The 18,717-nt window shown below is 34.1% G+C and overlaps 1 protein-coding gene across 7 annotated transcripts in view; it reads left to right on the top strand.

The window, feature by feature from the left end:
- Nucleotides 1-18,717, top strand: part of CARF (calcium responsive transcription factor) — a 97,007-nt gene that overhangs the window by 40,868 nt on the left and 37,422 nt on the right. For 2 of the 7 annotated variants that reach the window (XM_049712350.1, XM_049712351.1), the window contains exons 11-14: nt 5,214-5,344; nt 5,732-6,101; nt 8,143-8,320; nt 10,851-13,770. In XM_049712350.1, coding sequence (XP_049568307.1) covers nt 5,214-5,344; nt 5,732-6,101; nt 8,143-8,261 — 620 coding nt within the window. In that variant the 3' untranslated portion in view covers nt 8,262-8,320; nt 10,851-13,770. Of the gene's footprint in view, nt 1-5,213; nt 5,345-5,731; nt 6,102-8,142; nt 8,321-10,850; nt 13,775-18,717 lie in introns of those variants that run through there. The other 5 variants (XM_049712347.1, XM_049712346.1, XM_049712348.1 and 2 more) reach the window with 5 other exon arrangements.

Consider the following 18,717-nt stretch of genomic DNA (forward strand, 5'->3'; position numbering starts at 1 on the left):
TTTATGAAAATACTTCCAGCTATTTAAATTTCCTCCTATATAATCAGCTTTCCTTTTTTTTTGGTATGGTTTTTTTTGTATGGTTTGTTTTTTCTCATATGTTCTTACTCCTTTGCTCTCTCAATATTCCAAGCTTATTTCAACCTTTTTGTTCTCTCTTCTAGAAATGTCTTTGTCTAGAAATGTCTCTTCTAGAAATGTCTTTTCTCCTCTTCTGTATGGTGAACTCCTCTCATTACTCACATAGCAATCTCTTTGGCTTTAAATGCTCTCTTAACTTCACCCCCTATGTACAGATGGATATTCACTCTTTTGTATTTATCTCTGCATTTAACATGGTATCCTTTGTTTATGCATATGTATCTTTCATTATGATTTGAGAATCATATTTTATTCAAATTAATATACCTAGTTCTTAGCATAATGGCTTCTAAAAAGTTAACACCTAAATAGATGCTTTAGGATAAATTAATAATTATATACAGTACAATTTTTTTTTATTCTTTGGCTTATTAACCTTTAAGAGTCTCTTTGCCTATAAAATAACTCACAAATGCAGATGACATGATACTATACATAGAGAATCCTAAAGATGCTACCAGAAAACTACTAGAGCTAATCAATGAATTTGGTAAAGTAGCAGGATACAAAACTAATGCACAGATATCTCTGGCATTCCTATACACTAATGATGAAAATCTGAAAGTGAAATTAAGAAAACACTCCCATTTACCATTGCAACAAAAAGAATAAAATATCTAGGAATAAACCTACCTAAGGAGACAAAAGACCTGTATGCAGAAAATTATGAGACACTGATAAAAGAAATTAAAGATGATACAAATAGATGGAGAGATATACCATGTTCTTGGATTGGAAGAATCAACATTGTGAAAATGACTCTACTACCCAAAGCAATCTACAGATTCAATGCAATCCCTATCAAACAACCACTGGCATTTTTCACAGAAATAGAACAAAAAATTTCACAATTTGTATGGAAACACAAAAGACCCCAAATATTCAAAGCAACAATGAGAATGAAAAACGGAGCTGGAGGAATCAGGCTCCCTGACTTTAGACTATACTACAAAGCTACAGTAATCAAGACAGTATGGTACTGGCACAAAAACAGAAATATAGATCAGTGGAACAGGATAGAAAGCCCAGAGATGAATCCACACACATATGGTCACCTTATCTTTGATAAAGGAGGCAGGAATGTACAGTGGAGAAGGGGCAGGCTCTTCAGTAAGTGGTGCTGGGAACACTGGACAGGTATATGTAAAAGTATGAGATTAGAACACTCCCTAACACCATACACAAAAATAAACTCAAAATGGATTAAAGACCTAAATGTAAGGACAGAAGCTATCAAACTCTTAGAGGAAAACATAGGCAGAGCACTCTATGACATAAATCACAGCAAGATCCTTTTTGACCCACCTCCTACAGAAATGGAAATAAAAACAGAAATAAACAATAGGGACCTAATGAAACTTAAAAGCTTTTGCACAGCAAAGGAAACCATAAACAAGACCAAAAGACTACCCTCAGAATGGGAGAAAATATTTGCAAATGAAGCAACTGACAAAGGATTCATCTCCAAAATATACAAGCAGCTCATGCAGCTCAATAACCAAAGAACAAACAACCCAATCTAAAAATGGGCAGAAGACCTAAATAGACATTTCTCCAAAGAAGATATACAGATTGCCAACAAACACATGAAAGAATGCTCAACATCATTAATCATTAGAGAAATGCAAATCAAAAGTACAATGAGATATCATCTCACACCGGTCAGAATGGCCATCATCAAAAAATCTAGAAACAATAAATGCTGGAGAGGGTGTGGAGAGAAGGGAACACTCTTGCACTGCTGGTGGGAATGTGAATTGGTACAGCCACTATGGAGAACAGTATGGAGGTTCCTTAAAAAACTACAAATAGAACTACCATAGGACCCAGCAATCCCACTACTGGGCATATACCCTGAGAAAACCATAATTCAAAAAGAGTCATGTACCAAAATGTTCATTGCAGCTCTATTTACAATAGCCAGGAGATGGAAGCAACCTAAATGTCCATCATCGCATGAATGGATAAAGAAGATGTGGCACATGTATACAATGGAATACTACTCAGCCGTAAAAAGAAACGAAATTGAGTTATTTGTAGTGAGGTGGATGGACCTAGAGTCTGTCATACAGAGTGAAGTAAGTCAGAAAGAGAAAAACAAATACCATATGCTAACACATATATATGGAATCTAAGGGGAAAAAAAAAGTCATGAAGAACCTAGGGGTAAGATGGGAATAAAGACACAGACCTACTAGAGAACGGACTTGAGGATATGGGAAGGGGGAAGGGTAAGCTGTGACAAAGTGAGAGAGTGACATGGACATATATACACTACTAAATGTAAAGTAGCTAGCTAGTGGGAAGCAGCCGCATAGCACAGGGAGATCAGCTCGGTGCTTTGTGACCACCTAGATGGGTGGGATAGGGAGGGTGGGAGGGAGGGAGACGCAAGAGGGAAGAGATATGGGAACAGATGTATAGGTATAACTGATTCACTTTGTTATAAAGCAGAAACTAACACCATTGTGAAGCAATTATACTCCAATAAAGATGTTAAAAAAAAAAAGAATAGAATTTTTGGTAACTGACCTTTTATTATAAATAAGGAATTCCCTCCTCAGTTCCATTTTTTTAACATTTAATATGTAATTAATTAAAATCATAGTACCTTCACTGTAACATAAAAAAAAAATTCACAAAGTCTTTAGAATTATTCATTTGTTCTGTGTATATTAACTCAGTGTGATAAATGCTGAGCCTAAAAAAAAAGTAAGTTTCTTGCTTCATTGAATTTAAAGTTTAGCAAGAGAAAAAGGCACTACAGTATATTCTAATGAATTACCTTTATGAATTGTGCCATGAGAGAATTGTGCCAAATTGTATGGGAATGGTGATAGAGACATGCAACTTAGTTTAAAAGTTACTTTCTCAAGTGTCCCTTCCCTATTCTCTAGACTGAGAACTGAAGAATGAATAGGAATTTGCCAATCAAAGGAATAGCATGTTTGAAGGCTGAGCAAGAAAGTGCTTGCTGTGTCCAAGGAACTTAAGAAAGCTAGTGTAAAGTATAGACAATGCTTAGAGATAAAACTGGTTCAACAAAACAGTTTTAGGAGGCCCTTTCAGCAGTCCAAGTGAAAGGTGATAGTGGTATAGATTACAGTTGGTGACATTTATACTAGAATTAGGCAGATTTAAGAGTTATTTAAAAAATTGAATTCGAAGGCCTTGGTTATTGATTGAACAGGTGTAGGAGGTAAAAGAGTGGGAATGATCTGGGATGACTCCTGAGTTTCTTCCATGAGCAACTGACTGACAGTGGCATTTACTGAGCTCAGCAATCCTGGCATAAGAGTTGGGTATTGGTAGCAGGGGAGAGAAAAAGATCCTGTGATCAAGTTTGGAAAAGCGTGAGTACCAATCATTTCAATGAGGTGGATTGGAAGGAACCCATATTGGCGTGGCTGAAGAGTGAATGGGAGATGAATAAAGAAGCAGAGACAGTGTGGACCACTTCAAAAAGTTTGCTATGAAGTGGGTATGGGGTTGAGGGAAGGTATGTTAGGAAAGGAGAGACCTGAAGAGATAGATGAAGATGAAGGTACTTGATAGGTTTGGTGATGGGAAGTTGAGTACATTTCTATCTGATAGCTTCTCTTTTCTCTTTAAGTAAGTGTTAAGAATGAGAAAAGATCACAGGAAGGGTGACCAAGATTTGAGGAAAATGGAGATTTAATATCATCCCTGATATAGAGTGAGAGAAACATTATAAGATTGTCATATACATGAAGGTCCTATTGAGGCTGATGATCATGAATTGGTATTAGTAGTGACAGCGAATTTCTTCTTCAGTGACATTCAGCTTTACATGTATAGGCCCTGGAAGCCATTTTCATCCAGAATTAGGATTTTACCAGGGCGTTATGACCCAAGGACAGAGAGGAAAGGGAGTTTAAGGTATTTGCAAGAGAGTGACTAAAATTATAAGCCCAGGACTCTAAGCTGGATGGGGAGAGAATTTTATTAAGGAAGACAGTGATGGATCTGAAGAAAACTGAGGAATTAGTTAACTGGAGGTTCACGTGAAGTTGAAGCAGAATTGTAGTAGAGTACCTGAGCAAAATCCCTGGAAGAATAGAGGTTGTGATCAGAGAATGGGATGTTTGAATTAGAGATTTTACATGTGGAATAATAGTCCCAGGTATAATCATAGTAGCAGGTAACTGCAGCATAGTGAGGTGGGACAGTTAGAAATGAAGCAGCCAAGAAAAGTGAGAGTACTGTTAATCCTTTGAGGAAAATTCTCTTATTATCCTGATTTTACACATGAGGAAACTGAAGTTTAGAAACTGAGTTAAATAGAATGTTGAAGGCTACAGAGAAAAGCCAGCACTTAAATCCATCGTTGTCTGACACCAGGACCATTTTTTAAAATTACTCGGTTACACGGATGCGATATGCAGTATGGGAGCAATAAATAGTTGTTGATGATTGGTTTTAATTGGTTTTTGATTACCTTAAAGAGATGAATATATTTGGGTTAACATATAAGAATTACATGAGAAGGACTCAAATTCCCAAAGGGCAATTACTTTAAAATTGAGATATTTAGAAAAGAAAAATTTTTGCTCTTCTTCATTTATTCAAAAATGAGTTATTGAAAGAAATTTAGTACTATTATTATTGAAGACCTGCTTTATGCCAGGCATTGTCCTAGGCACTAGGGTTATCAAAGATGAGTTAAGTTTGGTCTTTGTAACTGAGATATTCAATAGGTGTTCCACATCTGGAGAAGCTTAGGTCCAGCATTATAGCATGAAAAAAATGGACTAGATTAGAACTACAGGTATAGAATCTTTTAAGGAAAAAAATAGCTTCTTACATCCCTTCCTAGATATACTGAATTAAAATTACTGGAGGTTGAATCTAGGAACTTATTTTTTAAAGTTTAGTGATTCTGATGATCTACCAGGTTCTGGAAATAGTAGACTAGATAACTTCTTAAAGTCCGTTTCAAACCTTTGACCTTATTTCCTATTCCATTTCTGATAGTAAGGATTGTAATAAAGTATATCCTAGAAGCCATAAAAATTACTTTGTTTTAATAGTTTATTTTTTATATAATTTAGGAAATTCACAAGGAGAAGCAATTTCCAGCAAAGTGGAAACAAATCAGACAAGGGGTTCTTTGTCTCCAGAGCCAGCGCACTTGCTCTCCTCACTTTCTTCATTTCAGCCAAAAATATTCACACAACTACAGGTAAGTATCCAGTGTAATAGCCAAATTTGGGGCCCTTATCGTTCTTCCTCAATCTTCCCTCTTTTCTTAGGGATTTAACAGAATTGTTATAGAATTATAAAGATGATCAAAGATGTTTTCATCATTAATTTTCTGACTTTTTTGTTTCTTGATTTAAGATGATAATTCAAACAATATGTTTTGGAAAAGTTTGAATTGACTATGCATGCGATAAAATTAGTTGTACTAATTTTCCTTTGGTTCTTGTTTCTGTCCTCACTTAATATTTGTTATTAGCTATACTCTTAGCTTTTATTCCAATTTTGTGTCAAAAGAGTAATATATTTGATAAGAAAAACATACATAGTAAATTCAAACATTTTGATGTAACTCTTTTCGGTTCAAAAGGGTTTGCAGTTGCAACCAAGATTCACATCTTCTGATGGATCACCAGCTCTGATATCAGTAAATAATCACCCCTCCTCCAGTCCTTCAAGACTTCTGGATTCAGTAGGAAGTGCTGTAATGAATAATAATTCTCTGCTGCTTGGCCAAACTCATTGCCTTCAAACAGATACATGCCTAACCCAAAACAATAGTATTTCCTCTACCATGGGTAACCTTCCAGGACCCGATCAAAATCTGGTTGCAGTGGATCAGCTGGTGGAAGTTGGAGATGTTGAGGATACAGAGAATCTGGAAGGAAATGTTCATCGGATTCTGCTGGGAAATGTTCAGACCATTCCAATACAGATTATAGACAGCCACCCAGCTCTTAGTAAGTTAAAATCATATGATTTTATTTTTTTTAACCTTTATGGACTATCATTACTATTACACTAGAGAAAAAAAACTGTCATTTCTACTCAGTGGGTTTATAATATATTAATAAATCAAGTAAAACCAGGAGAAAAAGGGAAGAAATTTGGTGACCATGAATTTAATAACTTTTAAACATTTTAGTGTTTTTCTTTATCAAAATTATTCATTCCCTAATTACCTAGTTTTACATGGAAAATCTGTGGTGAGGTGAAATCAGGAAGGTCTTTTTTTTTTTTTTTTTTTAGGAAGGTCATTTTTGAATGCATGAAAAAAATATTAGAGAAACTCTAAAAGGAAAACTATTTAGTGTAAAGGTTATTATGGAAAAATTGATACACACACACAAAGAAAAATGGGATGAAGTTGGCAGATGTAAAGGTTAAAAGGAGGATTTTGAGTTATAGACTTAAATGTTGAGTTCTATAGAAATTGAAAGAGAACTAGTAAGACTTGGGGACTTGGTTTTAATCCAAGACTTTGTTGCCTTCACTTTAGAATGAACCCAGTCAACATAGTAATAAATTCTGTTAACTGCTACTTGACCTATGCCATTTCTTTTCACACAAATTGTTCTGGATTGGGCGTTTTTGTGGGAAAAGATCTGCAGTTTGCTTTGAAGAACAAAAGTCTTCATAGAAATTATCCTTAGAACATATATTTTTCCCTCCATGTGTGAGATAGTGCCTTCCAGAAAAAAATCATTGGCTTTTAAATTTATAGGAAGCATACTTTTAAGAAAATTTCTCCAGAGGGCTGTGGCAGTTGTCTTTAGGAACTTTAGGAGAAGAGAGAGAAAAGGAATATACATGAACTAATCCTCACAACTACCCCATGAAATAGCTAGTATTGTCCCCATTCTACAGATGAGGAGACCAAGGCTCTGGGAGGTTAAGTAATTGCCTAAAAAATCACATCTAGTAAGTGACAGAGAGGGCATTTAAACCCGGATCTGTCTGCCTCCAAAACTTCTTCCAGTTCTAAGATCTCTCGTCCCTCCATTGTGCCAAGGATTTCTGGGAGCTGTAATTCAGATTGCCTTAAAGGAGACCCTCTTTGGATCTGAACTTGCGTGATCTATCAAGTTAGATCATGATTTTAGGGACTAGTTCACCTAAATATGAATTCTCAGGATCACTCAAATCCATCCTCTACTGGTTTTCTCGATATGGTGTAGGCTAAACTCTAACACACCTGTATGTGACAAGCATTAGGTGTGTTCAACACACTTTTCTGAGCAAGTATAGTCCCCTTGACCTTGGTTCCCCATAGCAACTGAAAAACTGATATTCCTGAGAAAGAGAAAGATTTTATCTTAGGTATCCCACCTGCCAGATCACAGTAGTGTTGCTGGTTTGCTACATTTACATTAATTTGGTCATAAGTACTTTGAAATTAGAATGGTAGTACATTCTGAAATGTTTCACATAAGCAAACACATAGCTCGTGCAGCTAAGTCAGAGCTATCATTTAAGATGTTGCATATTTTTTCTGAAGTATTTAAGTAGTGTGGTTTCTTTAGGGAGACAACATTGAGTGAGTATGGAGACCATATGAGAATGGTAACACATCAGTGGATTTGTAGTATATGTTTGCTGTTTGTAAAAAAAAAAAAATCATTTTCAAATAATGAGAGGCTTCCTGACTTTTAGTCACACATATTTTTAAAGACAGTTGAGTTTAAATATGAGATATTCCTCATAATTTTATCAAATTATGGACTGATTTTTGGTCAAAGAATCTTTTGAAGAGTGTAACTTTGCAGTTTTCTTGGTCTCTTTTTTTTCCGTACTGAAGGAATTTAATATGAATGACCGTTAAGATGTCAGAAGCATTGAGTTCTCAAATACACCAACTGATTTTCTAAATTACTTGATTCTTTTTCCAAACTACTGTTGTTTTTTTTTTTGCCTTGCTTCTAAATTCATATAATTCTAAAGATTCCAGTATTATAAATTATATTAACCCTTAGGATTTTTCTTTTATGTTCGGTTTTAAAGTTGAAGAAAGTCCAGAAGGTACCATTTCTGTGAACCAAGTTAAGCAAGAACCCAAAGAACCAGCATTATCTATGGAAGCAAAAAAAAAATTGGACTGTAAGAAATTGTCTGCTACATAAATTATTGAAGCTTTTCAGAATTTACAACTCTGGTGACTTCTGATGTCATAAAAAAGAAGGTGAATATTATCAAAGCGCAGCATTGTGATAAGTGGACTGAAGACTGGTTTAATGAGCAGCTTTAATTTAAAACTGACATATTTGTTGCTAACTCCCTATTTTTACCTTAAGAGATATTTTATTCCTCTTATTTTGTATAATTCTTATGGTTTTTGATTATCTGATAAGGCCAGTATTTCAAAAGGTCATCTGAACGTATCCACATATCTAATTCATCCTCTGGAAATTAGATATTAATTTTGGTTCTTAAAAAAGAACAACAAAAAAAGTATGTGAGTTTGTGTGTGTGTGTGTGGTGAATTTTTTTGAGTTCTGAAAGAGTTATTCCCTCTTTAAAGTTGTGAAGAAAATTTTTAAATTGGCAGACGAGAGAATATCTGAGGTCTGTCTCATTTGGAAAGAAAAACAACAGATTTTACATCATAACATGAAGCCCAACATTCACATCTGTGAAAACTATGTGGTTGCATTTTAGCTTCTTCCATTCTAATTTTTATACTTAAAACTACAAACCAGTAGTATACCAATGGTCATCTAGTAGAAATTTACAGTGTCTTGGTAAGTACTGAGAGTTTTAACTTGAATCAGATAAGCAAGAGAAATAAATGTTTTTTGCATGGATTTATACAGTATTGTAGTTAAAATACTACTTATGGGTTGAAAAATGTAGAAATTGAGAGAATTCAGAAAGAATAATAGAATTCCCTGGTGTTAACAGATAATTAGGGGAACTTTTTGATATCAGCAGAAGATTTTTCTCTTTTTTTTTCCCCCTATTTTGTATTGAAGATTCAGCTCTGGTTAGAAAAGAATTTGAGTTGTATTTATTTTTCTGTGCCAGAGTTCTTAATGAATTGATGGTATTAAAATTTATAGTATTTAAAGGTAAAGATTTGTAGTTGAAACTTTAGTTCATATTTAAAACTTTAAAACAACTGGTGTGTTATATTTGCTTGTTAAATAAGCATATTTACTTCAAATACTGAACAAGTACTAATCAGTATATTCATTATAAGCTTCTCTTTTCCAGAAGGTTGGTAACCTAGAAATGTCAATTATAACTGTCAAGAAATCACCTAAAGGCTTTTTTTCCCTGTAGAGACCATGTGTGGGTTTATTTAAATTTTTATTTAAAAATAAGAATTCCAAATGGATTTTAATGTTTAATATTCAAAGCATACAGAATATAATATGAAATTCAGCCTTAATACTTTACATGAATATGAGTCTTTTTGTAAGTATATTTACTTCAAATACTGAATAAGTACTAATCAGTATATTCATTATAAGCTACTTGTTTCTATAAGGCTGGCGAACTGGAAATGTCAATTATAGCTGTCAAGAAATCAACCTAAAGCCTTTTTTTCCCCCAGAGATCATTTGTGGGTATATTTAAATTTTTATTTAAAAGTAATAAGCATTTCCAATGGATATTAATGTTTAATATTCAAAGCATGCAGAATATGAAATTTAACCTTAATACTTCATATAAATATGAGTCTTTTTGGCTTTTCTAAGTTCAATCTCCCATTCTTAATTCACTTTAATTGTTTCAGGTACACAACATGTATCTAAGTATAAAGCACTGTTATGTTAGAAGCAGATGGAATTATAAAATTCCTTGCTCTTTATATTTATACCCTATTTAACATAAAAGTTATTTATACCTATATTTAATGCAAAGTTAATATTCAGTTACATATATAATTTTTTAATAAGAATTGCTTTTATTTTTCCTAAGAATTGAAAATACTTGATGTCAGCATTTATAGAGGCAGGCTGCCAAATCTATGTTATGCTAAGTTAAACACAACTTTTGGGCTTCCCTGGTGGCGCAGTGGTTGAGAGTCCACCTGCCGATGCAGGGGACACGGGTTCGTGCCCTGGTCCGGGAAGATCCCACATGCCGCGGGGCGGCTGGGCCCGTGAGCCATGGCCGCTGAGCCTGCGTGTCTGGAGCCTGTGCTCCGCAACGGGAGAGGCCACAACAGTGAGAGAGGCCCGCGTACAGCAAAAAAAACCCCACAACTCTTACTTACCTCAAGCCCAGTTTTCTCTTAGTCTGTGTGTACTTAAAGGGTATAAGTCCCAATTAATTTATAGTTTAGTGTTGCATTGTGGGTAATATTCATTTCATTTGTTATTTCTAGTTTTTATGGAAACATTTTTCAAGATTTTAAATAATAGATCTTTACCTTTCATTAATGACGATAGTTTATTATAGTTTATTGAACTATATTCCTTTGGAGACATTCCTTTTTGATGTTGCTAAGGAGAAATGCTTGTTAAGATACAAACTCTAGTCAGTTACCTAGGAGGATGAGAGCTGTCAGAGGATCCAGACTTTAGCACTTGGTCAAGAACAAAACATAGTTTAAAAACATTTCTCACTTAATTCTATGTGAATGTCTCTTCTGATACTTTTTTTACGAGGACAGAAAGTTGCAGTGAATCTTCCCCACAAACAAAAAGAAAAAAAAAAGAGCGTGAAGGTTTAAATCCCTAATTGTATACTCTTTTGGTTTTTAGGTAGGAACTGGAACTATCAATATTTTCATGTAAGTATTTTAATGAGTAGCTCTTTAAAAATGGTTTCTAAATTAATTTTTAAAAATTAGTTTGTCTTCCAAATGCATGTTCAGTCACAGTATATTGGTATTGTATTTTAAAGGTGCTTAGCGTTGCTTTTTTAAAAGTATGTTTACGTTTTTTAAATATTCAGTTAATTTTAAAATGCACAGGGTATTAAATACAGCGCATAAAGTTTTCAGTATCTGTATTTGGCATTCTCCTAACAGCTCTGCAGCAAAGTTTGACATATGCTCTTTTGTGTCATGTATTACAAGGTGTAATATCTGTAGTAGAAAGTTGGATGTTCAAAACAAGCAGTTAGAATTCATAATTACAGCTGAGCTTGTTTCTTTATTGTAGTTATCATTATAACTAAGCCTCCAAGTGAACATTATATATACTACAGTGAATTATAGATAAACACAGGCATGGTGGGTCCTTCCCTCAATATTGATTTTCTGTGTAAGCAGTTAACATACTTAAAAGAAAAAGCCTTTATGTCTTATACAAGGTAAATGTTTTCTAAAAGTCACAAAACTGATAGAAAATAGTCTTGGTGATATGGTCCTGCATTAGAGTTTCTAATCTTGAGGCCTACCAGCTTGTGTTTCATCTTTATATCCTGTCAAAATACATACTTAATCATGTGAATATGAGAAAGATGCAGTTTAATTTTGTACCAGGTTTTTTAAAAAATTAAAAAATGTGTGTATATGTGTGTGTGTGTATATATATATATATATATATAGTAACTTAATGTTTACTGTCCTTGTTATAATGTAATTTTTTTCATTAAAAAATACTGTTACTTTTTTCTTAAGCTTGTTAGTTTCCTTTTTATACTTTTCCTGAGCATAGTGGTACTTTTGTTCATCTTGAAGATGCTGAATAAACACATTAGTACCTGAGAATTTTGGCTAGAGATTTATGTTCAATTTGGAACCTGAATGTTTTTAAGCATAACTACCAGTAACTCCTGTTATCATTATGTTTGGGGATATATATGCATTCAGTGCTCTCAACTCAGCCAACTATCAACATTTTAAAACAATGTGTTTAATAGGGTGTAAGTAATTCTTTTTTCCCCCCATATTTTGGCATTATAACATCTTCAAGTACAGTTTTATATTTTTGGAGTAGTGACAGGAGTATGTGATTTAAAAAGTCACATACTTTTGAAAGTCACAAAATCATTAATTTTTTCCCTCTTTGCTTTTTTTTTCCTTTATTCCACTCTACCTATTTTTCAGGACCATAGAATATCTTACTCTCTCTCCAGAGGGGGACTGCATCGTCTCTTCCCCATCAACTGATTAGGCTTTAGACATCTTAAATAGTGTATTATTTTTATCTAAATATCTGTAATTCTACTCATTTAACATAATGGTAATGGCAAAGCCTAGTATACTTTTGCCACATACATGTTAGCTATGAATTCTGTTGCTGAATAATATAACATCCATTGCCGACTGAATTCTAAAAACTTAAGGAATTAACTCAGAATTTTTAAAAAATCACATTTGTTAATGAACCCTAAATTGATTCATGAGAAAAATAAACTGTATGATTAATATGGAAAACCTTTGAGAATGTGATATGGGTGTAAGAGTGCAGGGGAGATGTTGCTTAATGGTACAAACCTGCAACTAGTAGATACATAATTCCTGGAGATCTGATGTACTGCATGGTGATTATAGTCAACAATACTGTATTATAAACATCAAAGTTGCTCAGAGACTAGATCTTAATTGTTCTCACTACAAAAAAGAAATAATAATTATGTGACATGATAGAGGTGTTAGCTAAAGCTACAGTGGTAATCATATCGCAATATATAAATTATCGAGTTAACACATTGTACACCTTAAATGTTATATGTCAATTATATCTCAATTATCAAAAGAATTCTAAAACCAGAGGAGAGAATGGGAGTTAGATACCAGCAGAGTTTTAATTTTTAAATATCTCTATTTAAGTATATAATTGACATAAAATAAACTGCACATATTTATAGTATACAATTTGGTAAGTTTTGATGTATGTATATGTCTATGGAACCATCACCACAGTCAAATAAGGAACATGTCTATCACCCCCAGAAGATTCCTGGTGCCCCTTTGTAATCCATTCCCACTTCTTCCTGCCTCCACCCTTACCCCACCATCCCTAAACAACTACTGAATTGCTTTCTGTCACTAGAGGTCAATTTATTATGTCTACAATTTTATAAAAATGAAATTGTATAGTATGAGCCTTTTTAAAATCTGACTTTTGTCACTCAGCATAGTTATTCTGAGATTCATCTATGTCACAAGATGTATGAATAGTTCATTCCTTTTTACTGTTGAGTAGTATTCCATTGTATGAATATACCATAATTTGTTTATCCATTCAGCTGTTGATGGGCATTGGGTTGTTTACGTTTCTTGGCTATTACAAATAAAGCTGCTATGAACATTTGTGTAAATCTTTGTGTGGACATATGCTTTCATTTCCCTTGGGTAAATATAGGAGTAGAATGGTTGGGTCATATGGTAGGTATAAATTTAACTTTTTAAGAAACTCTGAAATGATTTTCCAAAGTGATTGTACCATTTTACATTCCAATCAGCAGTGTATGAGAGTTCCAGGTGCTCTATATTAATAGGCAACACTTGGTATGGACAGACTTTTATTTTTTTATTTTTATTTTTTTATTTTTTGCGGTACGCGGGCCTCTCACTGTTGTGGCCTCTCCCGTTGCGGAGCACAGGCTCCGAATGCGCAGGCCCATCGGCCATGGCTCACGGGCCTAGCCGCTCCGTGGCATGTGGGATCTTCCTGGACCGGGGCACGAACCTGTGTTCTCTGCATTGGCAGGCGGACTCTCAACCACTGCGCCACCAGGGAAGCCCTGGACAGGCTTTTAAATTTTAGGTATTATAATAGGTGTGTAGTAGTAGCTCATTGTGGTTTTAATTTCCATTTCTCTAATAACCAGTATTGTTGAGCATCTTTTCATGTTTCATTTGCCATCTGTATTTCTTCTTTAAGTGTTTGAATCTTTCACCTATTTTTAAATTTGTTGTTTTCTCATTATAGAGGTTTTAAAAGTATATTCTAGATACAAGTCCAGTATTAGAAATGTGATTTACAAATATTTTCACCTGATCTGTAGCTTATCTTTTCGCTCTCATAACAGAATCTTTCAAAGGACAGAAGTTCTTAATTTTGATAACATCTAATTTATCTTTTTTTTCTTTAAGGATGATATTTTCATGTTGTATCAAAGAGATCTTTGCCTAGCCCAAGGTTTTCTTGTTTTCTTCTGCAAGTTTTATAACTTTAGGTTTACATTTAGATCCATGATCCATTTTGAATTAATTTTTGTATACGTAGGGCAAGGCATAGATTGACTGTTTTTGGCATATGAATATCTGTTTGTTCCAGCGTCATTTTTTGAAAGAATTTATACTTTCTCCATTGAATTGAATTTATACCATTGATGAAAAATCCATTCATCACATATGTGTGGGTCAGTTTCTGGATTCTGTTCTCGTCCATTGATCTGTCGTCTATCTCAGTGGTCTCAACTGGGGCAATTTTGCCTCCAGGGTACATTTGGCAAAGTTTAGAGACAATTTTAGTTGTCGGAACAGGGGAGATACCACTGGTTTCTGGTAGATAGAAGCCAGAAATGCTGCTCAGCATCGTAGAGTACATAGGACAGCTCCCACAATGAAAAATTATCTGGCCTAAAATGTGAGTAGTACTGGGATTGAACAACTCTGTTCTATCTTGATACTGAATATCACACTGTCTTGGTTACTGTAGCTTTATACACTGTCTTGGTTACTGTAGCTTTTTAATAAGTCTTGAAGTCAGGTAGTGTAAGTCCTTGAATCTTATTCTTCTTTTTCAACTTTGTTTTGGCTATTCTAAAGTCCTTTGTTTTTCATGTGAATTTTAGAATCACCTTGTCAATTTCTTAAAAAACAAAAAATCTGATGGAATTATGTAGAATATATAGGTCAATTTGGGGGTAATCGAAATTTTAATATTGACTCTAATTTTTCTCTGCAATGTATTAGAGTTTTCAGTGTAGAAGTCTCATGTCTTTTGTCAGATTTATCACTAAGATGTTATAAATAGTATTATTTTTAATTTCAACATCTGATTTTTGCATTAGTATATAGAAATACAGTCGATTTTTTATATGGACCTTATATGTTGCAACCTTACTAAACTCATATATTAGTTCTAATAGCTCTTTGGTAGATTCTATCAGATTTTCTACATAGACAGTCATGCTGTTTTATATCTTCCTTTCCAAGCTGGATGCCTTTTATTTCTTTTTCTTAACTATTACACTGGCTAGAACCTAAAGTACAATTTTAATTGGAAGTGACTAGAGTGGACATCCTTGCTTTGTTTCTGATCTTTCACCTTTAAGCGTGATGTTAACCATAATTTTTGCATAAGTCCTTTATCAAATTGAGTGAGATTCCTTATGTTCTTAGCTTGCTGAGAGTTTTTATTAAGAACGGATATTTGATTTTATCGAGTGCTTTTTCTGGATATATTGAGATGGTTATTTGGTTTTCCTTTTTTAGGTTTCTCAATATGGTGAGAGACTTTGAATTTCAAAGGGCAAAACAGCCTTGCATCCTTGCATTCCCAGAATAGATTGTACTCATTCATCAGGATGCCTTATCCTGTTCTATATATTGTTGGGTTTCAGTTACATTTAATGTTATTATTGATATGGTTGGGTTTAAGTCTTCCATCTTGCTATTTGTTTTCTATTTGTCCCATCTATACTTTGTTCCTTTTTTCTTTTTTTTATGCCTTCTTTTGGTGCAATTGAACTTTTTATGATTCAGTTTTACCTCTTTTATTGACTTATTAGCAGTAACTCTCATTATTTGAATGATTGCTTTAGTGCTTATACTGTACATCTTAAACTATCACCGTGTAACTTCAAGTACTATTCCACCATTTTACATAAGTGTAAGACTCTTAAAATAGTATACTTCCATTTTTTCCCTTCTCACCTTTGTGCTATTGTTGTCATACATTTATTTCCATATACCTTATCAACCCCACAGTATACTGTTATCATTTACACCTTAAATAATCAGTTATCTTATAAAGAGATTTAAATAATTAAAAATCTTTATATTTACCCACATAATTATTATTTTCATTGTTTTTCATTCCCTTGTGTAGATCCATATTTCCATCTGGAGTCATTTTTCCTTTTACTTCCTTTAACATTCCTTTAAATGGAACTTCCTTTAACATTTTTTTCTGGTAGATCTGTTGCTTATGAATTTTTCAGACTTATCAGTCTGAAAAAGTCTTTATTTTGCTTTCATTTTTGAATGATATTTTCCCTGGATAAAGAATTCCAAGTTAATAGTTTTTTCCTTTATTTTACAATTGCTGCTCCACTGTGTTTCCAATGAGAAATCTGCTATCATTTTAATCTTTGTTCTTTAATATATGTCTTTCTTTTCTTTGGCTGATTTTAATATTTTCTTTTTATCACTGTTTTTCAGCAACTTCATTATGATATTCCTTGATGTAGTTTTCTTTACATTTCTTTTTTTTTTTTTAAGATGTTGGGGGTAGAAGTTTATTAATTTATTTATTTTTGCTGTGTTGGGTCTTTGTTTCTGTGCAAGGGCTTTCTCTAGTTGTGGCAAGTGGGGGCCACTCTTCATCGTGGTGCGTGGGCCTCTCACTATCGCGGCCTCTCTTGTTGCGGAGCACAGGCTCCAGACGCGCAGGCTCAGTAGTTGTGGCTCACGGGCCTAGTTGCTCTGTGGCATGTGGGAATCCTCCCAGACTGGGGCTCGAACCCGTGTCCCCTGCATTAGCAAGCAGATTCTCAACCACTGCACCACCAGGGAAGCCCCTACATTTCTTGTATTTAGGTTTCTTGATCTTCTTGGATCTATAGTTTTAATCAAATTGGGAAATTATTCAACCGTTTTTTTCCTTAAAAAACTTTGTCTTCCTTCATTATACTCTATCAGGGATTCCAAATATATATATATTGGATTCCAAAAATATATATATTCCAAATATATATATATACACATATATATATGTCTGCTTGATGTTATCCCATATCTCATTTTAATTTTTTTCATTCTTTTTTTCTGTGTTCATGTTATATATTTCATTTTGCTCTGTCTTCAAATTCACTGATCTTCTGAAATGTCTAATCTGTTTGTTAATGCCAAATTATTAATTGAGTTATTGGCTGATTTTTAGTAAAACTTGGTAATTAATGACCCAGTGTATTTCTCAACAAAGACATTGTAGTTTGCTTTTTTTTAATTTTTATTTTATATTGGAGTATGATTGATTTACAATGTTGTATTAGTTTCAGGTGTATAGCAAAGTGATTTAGTTATACATATATCTATTCTTTCAAAGATTGTTTCCTATATAGGTTGTTACAGAGTATTGAGTGCTAATTGAGTGCTATACAATAGGTTCTTGTTGATTATTTTATATATTGTAGTGTGTATATGTTAATCTCAACTTCCTAATTTATCCCCCCCCCCCACCTTTCCCCTTTGGTAACCATAAGTTTGTTTTCTAAGTCTGTGAGTTTGTTTCTGTTTTGTAAATAAGTTCATTTCTATCATTTTTTTAGATTCAATTTAAATTCATTTTTTAGATTCTCTGTGTGACTTACTTCACTTAGTATGATAATCTCTAGATCCATCCATGTTGCTGCAAATGACATTATTTCATTCTTTTTTTATGGCTGAGTAATGTTCCATTGTATATATGTACCACATCTTCTTTATCCATTTATCTGTAGATGGACATTTAGGTTACTTTCATGCCTTAGCTATTGTAAATAGTGCTGCAAAGAACATTGGGGTGCGTGTATCTTTTTGAATTATGGTTTTCTCCAGATATATGCCCAGGAGTGGGATTGCTGGATCATATGGTAGCTCTATTTTTAGTTTCTTAAGGAACCTCCATACTGTTCTCCATAGTGTCTGTACTGATTTACATTCCCACCAACAGTGTAGGAGGGTTCCTTTTTCTCCACACCCTCTCCAGCATTTTTTGTTTATAGACTTTTTGATGATGGCCATTCTGACTGGTGTGAGGATGTACTCACACCTCTCGTTGTAGTTTTGATTTGCATTTTTCTAATAATTAGTGATGTTGAGCATCTTTTCATGTGCCTCTTGGCCATCTGTATGTCTTCTATGGAGAAATGTCTATTTAGACCTTCTGCCCTTTTTTTTTTTTTTTTGTGGTATGCGGGCCTCTCACTGTTGTGGCCTCTCCCGTTGCAGAGCACAGGCTCCAGATGCGCACGCTCAGTGGCCATGGCTCATGGGCCCAGCCGCTCCGCAGCATGTGGGATCTTCCCGGGCCGGGGCACGAAGCTGTGTCCCCTGCATCGGCAGGCGGACTCTCAACCACTGTGCCACCAGGGAAGCCCCCTTCTGCCAATTTTTTGATTGGGTTGCTATGTTTTTTTGGTATTGAGCTGCATGAGCTGTTTGTATATTTTGGAGATTAATCCCTTGTCAGTTGCATTGTTTGCAACTATTTTCTCCCATTCTTTTTGTTGTCTTTTTGTTTTGTTTATGGTTTCCTTTGTTGTGCAAAAGCTTTTAAGTTTAATTAGGTGACATTTATTAGTTTCTGTTTTATTTTCATTACTCTAGGAGATGAGTCCAAAAAGATATTGCTGCAATTTATGTCAAAGGATGTTCTGCCAGTGTTTTCCTCTAAGAGTTTTATAGTATCCAGTCTTACATTTACATCTTTAGTCCATTTTGAATTGATTTTATGGTGTTAGAGA

Source organism: Orcinus orca, chromosome 7 (assembly GCF_937001465.1).
Source record: "Orcinus orca chromosome 7, mOrcOrc1.1, whole genome shotgun sequence".
NCBI lineage: Eukaryota > Metazoa > Chordata > Mammalia > Artiodactyla > Delphinidae > Orcinus > Orcinus orca.